Source organism: Pistacia vera, unplaced genomic scaffold (genome assembly GCF_008641045.1).
Source record: "Pistacia vera cultivar Batoury unplaced genomic scaffold, PisVer_v2 Contig123, whole genome shotgun sequence".
Lineage (NCBI taxonomy): Eukaryota > Viridiplantae > Streptophyta > Magnoliopsida > Sapindales > Anacardiaceae > Pistacia > Pistacia vera.
The window spans coordinates 1,095,017-1,101,558 of NW_022195282.1; the positions used below are offsets into that span (position 1 = coordinate 1,095,017).

At 34.4% G+C, this 6,542-nt stretch overlaps 1 protein-coding gene and 1 pseudogene across 1 annotated transcript; both read left to right on the forward strand.

Annotated features, from left to right (window-relative positions):
- Positions 1-722: 722 nt before the first annotated feature.
- LOC116116146 lies at positions 723-2,233 on the forward strand (annotated as a pseudogene).
- A 953-nt stretch (positions 2,234-3,186) lies between these two features.
- LOC116116954 (UDP-glycosyltransferase 83A1-like) lies at positions 3,187-4,682 on the forward strand. The gene is made up of 2 exons (XM_031402992.1): positions 3,187-3,709; positions 3,781-4,682. The coding sequence occupies exons 1-2, from the start codon at positions 3,226-3,228 to the stop codon at positions 4,671-4,673; spliced, it is 1,377 nt and encodes a 458-aa protein (XP_031258852.1). The 5' UTR covers positions 3,187-3,225; the 3' UTR covers positions 4,674-4,682.
- The last annotated feature ends 1,860 nt before the right edge of the window (positions 4,683-6,542 follow it).

The following is a 6,542-nucleotide window of genomic DNA, read 5'->3' on the forward strand; positions in this document are numbered from 1 at the left end:
GTTGAGAAAATACTTGGAAAATGATAAAGTGATGGTTCCAGTCGATTTTGGTGAGAAAATCAACCAGAATCAGCTCCAAACGGCCAGCGGTGGAAGAGGGGTGCAATTGATTTATGTGAATGTCGAATTTTGGGATTGAATTAGGGGTGAGTAATTTGAGAAATATAAATGACCATTTTAGCCTTTCATTGTTAAAAGAAATTCAATGTGTTAATTTAAGGGTGTAAATTAGAATATATGAAATTAGAGGTACAAACTTGAAATTTTGTCAAACTTTGGGTGAGAATATATGTAAAAAGTTTATAGTAAATTTGGGTCTTTTGGTTTTTTTGGGGGGCCCCTTGGATTGCCCTAGATAAGAAATTATACACAATTTTTATTTTTGTAATATATTTAAAAAAAAATTTATAAAAAATTTGGCCCATTTTGGCTCTATTTTTGGGGGGGCCTAGACAGGTGCCTCACCTGCCTACCCCTTGAGCCGGCCTTGTGTGAAGAAGATGGATTTGTTTTAAATGGATGGCATTCTGATAATAAAATACAAATAAAAGAACAAACATGGAAAAACAGACGGCTGAAAACAAACCAGAATGGACATTTCTATTAGTTTTTAGACACAAATTACATGCCAATTACATCATGATCACAAAAACCAGTGCTGATAGAAAGAACCAGAAATTAAACTATAAAGATTGGGATATCAGCAACACAGCTATCTTGAAATGGGCAAGCAACCGCATGTTCTGGTTATTCCATATCCTGTACAAGGCCATGTTACACCTCTTCTGAAATTGGCAACAAAGATTGCTGAATGTGGGATCAACTGATCAAGGTCACCTTTGTTAACACAGAGTTTATCGAGGCGAAAATCATGGCTTCAATGCCAGAGAAAGTTGAGTGGGGCATGATAAGGCTAGTTTCGATTCCAGATGGACACAAACAAGGCGATGATCAAAACGATTATATAAAAACTAGAGATACTATGTTAAGAGTTATGCCAGGTCATTTGGAGACCCTGATTGAGAATATCAACAAATCAAGTGACTGTGAACATATCACATGCGTCAGAGCTGATATATGTTTTGGATGGGCACTGGAACTTGCTCAGAAAATGGACATTCCTCGGGCTGCAGTTTTACCTTATGCACCAGGGAACTTGGCCCTGACACTTCGTATTCCAAATCTCGTTGAAGCTGGAGCTATAGATTCTAATGGTAAGTTCAAAGGAGTATGTATCATTCAGAAATCAAACTATTCATTTCAACAAAGTAGCTGCTAGTTTATAACTTGGTACTAATTATTAATTGAATTTGATGTAGGAACTGCAATGACTGACGAGTTGATCTCGATATCAGAAGAGATTCTTCCCTTGAAAGCTAACGAACTCGCATGGAGCTGTCCAGATGATTTGACGTTACAAAAGATTTTCTTTGATTTTGCTTGTGCTAATATCCAAATGTCAGAATTTCCAACTGGGTTCTTTCCAACTCATTTTATGAACTTGACTCATCATCCTGTGATCTAATTTCCAACATCTTACCAATTGGTCCATTACTAGCAAGTAATAGTTCAGGAAATTTTTCTGGAAGCTTAATGCCTGAGGACTCAACTTGCTTAAGCTGGCTTAACAAACAACCGACAGGGTCAGTCATTTATGTTTCATTGGGCAGCACAACAATCTTAAATCAGCAACAATTTGAAGAATTAGCTCTTGGTCTTGAATTCTTAGGCCAACCATTTCTGTGGGTTGTTCGATCGGATCTTGTTGTTGAATCACTGGCCAGATTCCCAGATGGTTTCAAAGAGAGAATAGATGGACGAGGAAAAATTGTTGAATGGGCACCTCAAGAAAAGGTTTTAGCTAAATCTTCTGTTGCTTGTTTTGTAAGTCATTGCTGATGGAATTCAACTCTGGAAGGGTTGAGCATGGGAGTCCCTTTTCTTTGTTGGCCTTACTTCGGGGATCAATATCAGAATAAAAATTATATTTGTGAAGGTTGGAAGATTGGTTTAGAATTAACCCCAGGTGAAAATGGAATAGTTACAAGACAAGAGATACAAAGAAAGGTGACAAAACTGCTCAGTGATGATGGTACCAAAACAAATTCATTGAAGCTGAAGGAAAAGGCAAGGAGAAGTCTTGTTGAAGGTGGATCTTCTTTCAATAATTTTGCGAGATTTATTGTTCAGGTGAAATCTAATTAATCACTTTGTTACAATATTCTGTAAGAATGCCTGGATTAAAATCTATTAAAAACAATTGATTCCAAATATCATTTACTGTTTTTATTCTACATTCAATGATTGTACAGTCACTTATTTATAATAATTTAATAATAAATAAAACCACCATAAAATAACACAAAATGAATACCAAAATGAATTTGTAGAGGCATACCGAAAGAACTAAAGAGTGTTTGGAATCAAATAAAATAAACTATCACACATATAACGCAACAAGTAAGAGAAATAAACATACGCGATTTATTTTGATTCACCCAAACTAAGTTACGTCCAACAGAGTCAATATTATTGCAATATTTCCTAACCTCTCTTATTATAATAAATGTATTTGCTATAATTTTCTATATCACTCATAAAAGAGAATTGTGTTTATATAATATATTTATGAAGAGAAACCTTAAATTATTAGGATCCTTATTTCTAAGCCAAACTCTATTAGGAATTCTGTTCCTTAGATAATCTTATAATGGCTATTCATGGTATTAACACAAACCACTAATATTGAATCCTACAGTAAAACCCCATATGAATCGTCCCTTATAAGCGAACCTCTTATTGTTGTAGTGGTTGTCAATTCTATCTCTTATCACATGGAATGGTCTCTGTTTAATTTCAAATTTTTGGTCAGAAATCTTGCTGAGCAAAATTATTGCTCTCAAGAGGCACCTGTAAAATTATAAACAGATAAATTCTTGTATTTTATTACAACTTGTTGTCTGTACTTAGCGAGAGGTGAAGTTACATTACATCATTGCTTTCGTAATGTGATGGAGATGGATTTGTTGCCTATGCATTATGGTAAAAAAGTGGCAAAAATAAACAATATTTGGCAATTTCCATAAAGTTTTAGGTATCAGTAAATGCCAATTACGTCACCACCAAAGACTAAATTGCTAAGAGAATTGACTGACCTGATATTTTATTTAATGCTTCGGAATTGGACACATATCATATAGTTCAGGGTAACAAAAGCTCTTTGAAATGGTGAGGGAACCTCATTTACTGCTTATTCCATATCCAGCACAAGGCCATGTTCCACCTCTTCTGAAATTGGCATCAAAGATTGCTGAACATGGAATCAAGGTCACCTTTGTTAACACAGAGTTCATCGCGGCCAAAATCATGGCTACGATGCCGGAGAAAGCTGAGAAAGGGAGCCTGATAAGGTTTGTTTCGATTCCAGATGGAATCGAACCCGATGATCGAAATGATCCGTTTAAGACTAAAGATTGTATGTTCAGAGTCATGCCAGGTCATTTGAAGGAGCTGATCAAGAAGATTAACCAATCTGATGAATGTGAGCCCATCAGTTGTGTTATTGCTGATATTTGTCTCGGATGGGCTCTGGAACTCGCCCACGAAATGGGAATCCCACGAGCTGCACTTGTTCCTTATGGACCACCAACCTTGGCCATTTCATTTCATGTTAAAAAGATTATTGATGCTGGAATTATAGATAATGATGGTGAGTATATAATTGACTGAATTTAACTTTTATGTAGTTTGGTATCTTATAACTAATTGAATTTGATGTAGGATATGCAATGCCAATGACTGATGAGTGGATATCGATATCAGAGGAAACTCATCCCTGGAAAAGAAACGAATTCAATTGGAGCTGTCCAGAAGAACCAATGATACAAAAGATTTTCCTTGAAATTACTTGTGCTGCCGCGGAAACTGTCAGAATTTCCAATTGGGTTCTTTCCAACTCAATTTATGAACTTGACTCGCCGAACTGTGATTTGGTTCCAAAAGTCTTACCCATTGGCCCATTACTTGCAAGTAATCAGTCTGGAAATTCGGCTGGAAGCTTAATTCCTGAGGACTCATCTTGCTTAAGGTGGCTTGACAAGCAAGCAATAGGTTCAGTCATTTATGTTGCATTGGGCAGCACAACCACCTTAAATCAGCAACAATTTGAGGAATTGGCGCTCGGTCTTGAATCCTCAGGCCAACCATTTCTGTGGGTTGTTCGATCAAACCTTGTGAATGAATCGCTAACCAGATTCCCAAATGGTTTTAAAGAGAAACTAGCCGGTCGAGGAAAGATCGTTGAATGGGCAGCTCAAGAAAAGGTGTTAGCTCATTCTTCAGTTGCTTGTTTCTTAAGTCATTGCGGATGGAATTCTACTACGGAAGGATTAAGCATGGGAGTACCATTTCTGTGTTGGCCTTACTTCGCGGATCAATATCAAAATAGAAGATTCATTTGTGAAGTCTGGAAGATTGGTTTAGATTTAACCCCGGATGAAAATGGGATTGTTACAAGGCATGAAATACAAAGAAAGGTGAGAAGACTTATCAGTGATGATGGTATCAAATCAAATTCATTGAAGATCAAGGAAATGGCTAGAAAAAGTCTTGTCGAAGGTGGATCTTCATTCAAAAATTTTGAGAGATTTATTTCTCAAGTGAAGTCTTGTTAATGATTTTGTTCAGTAATCTAGAAGAATGCTGATAATTATGATGGATATTGTATTTTGATTTTGAGAATAACAGGAATCATGTCAAATAAAATAGTTTATTTTAAACTTATTAAGGTTATGGTTTACAATATGAGTGTTTAAAAAAATACAAAAACCGAACCAAACCGGTTCAGTTTCGGTTCAAAGAAATTAAAAAAACCGAATTTTTGGTTTTGTTACTGGTTTTGGAGAATATGGGAAACGGTTAATCGAAACTTGTTTTACTAACCGATTTATTATAAAAAATATTAAATTAAAATATAAAATAAAAAAAATCTGGTTTATTATAAAAATATTAAATTAAAATAATATATAAAATATTAATTAAAACCGGTTAATCGGTTTTTTGGTTAACCGGAAAACCGGTTTTCCCCTTAACTGGTTCGGTTTCGGTCAAGAAAATTTCTAAACTAAAAAACTGGTTCAGTTCACAAAATCAGTTAACCAGTTTTGAATATCCCTAATTTACAACGGAAATACCTCTAGGATTCGATGACCAAATTCTATAAAAGTGCAAACCTAATTACTGAGAATTCTCTAACAATAATTTAACAAAGAAAACAAAGGAAAAAGCACAGAGGGAGATAATATGAAGATTTTCTACTCTACCCCTTTGAGAACATCAGTTTATAATCAAGAAAAAATTGAATATGAATAAATAATCCTAGTGAAGAATTTTATAGATGAACAATAATTACATCCTCAATTATTTTCTATACTTTTCATGTTATCTATGCAAAATGGAAAATTCATAGATTCCTTCTATGTAGTGGCAACACTTCAGCTCAACTGGTTCAAAATGTTGGACAAAAAACCCCCCACAGGTTGATTTGATGGTTAAAAAGATTTGCTCATTTCATTGACTTATTGGGTTCAAACCACTTTGGGATCACCTACCACATTTGTGGTTTACTTTGGAATATTAGGTTTGTTGGGTGTTTAATATACTCCGATGATTAGTTAAGATATGCGCAAGTTAGTTCGGACACTCAGGTCAAAAAAAAAAAAAAAAAAATGTTAGACAAAATGAATAAGGCAGGATCTTTATACTTAATTTGCAATAACTACACCTCTTCTCATCCTTCCTAATCCCCATTTTTCCTCTACATAAAATATTAAAATTAAATAACAAAAGTTAATATAGATAATATCTATATAAAATTTTCAAGTAAGAAACATACTTAAGTTTACAGGTTTTAGAAAAAATCAAGACGCCTGTAAAAGAGAATGATATATCTGTAACAAAAATTTCAGCCATATATATCCTCATAATAGTGTTTTTATTAATTACTTGTAAATATTGAGATTTTTTTTTTCTAATTATGTGAAATTTATAAATATTGTCAATTTGTGAGGAAAAAAAATCCATATGTGATAACCATCGTCACCAAATTTCTTCCATCTTGGCCTCTGTTTTCCATTGTGGAATTTGACTATAAATCCTGACGAATGTAGCCAGTCTTATCCTTCAAAATTCTAGAAAAGTGGCGGATCCCTTCACTTTCACTTGGACATGCAATGAATGTTACACAGAGAACAGAAGCAGATTTCGGTCTTTATATAGCTTTAAATTGGTCTAAAGTACGGTGGCTGCTTATTTTTAGTCAGTAAAGACAAATCCCTTTATGTTGCACGTGGTTTTTCTTTATTTTTTTCTCCACTATTTTAAAATTGATATTGGAAGATGTCAATTTGTAGTCAAATTATGCTGTGGAAACTAAGCAACAAGATGACAAAATCACAACCACTGCTCGGTTGTTTGATGGTAAAAGATTAAAATGAGTTTTTATAAGCTCTTGAGTTCAAATCTCTAAGGCCTTAATAGAGAGA

Excerpts from the sequence above, each read along its gene's own strand:
- LOC116116954 (XM_031402992.1), top strand. The coding sequence starts at position 3,226 with ATGGTGAGGGAACCTCATTTACTGCTTATTCCATATCCAGCACAAGGC. Across the intron at positions 3,710-3,780 it reads TGGAATTATAGATAATGATG|GATATGCAATGCCAATGACT; the intron begins GTGAGTATATAA and ends AATTTGATGTAG.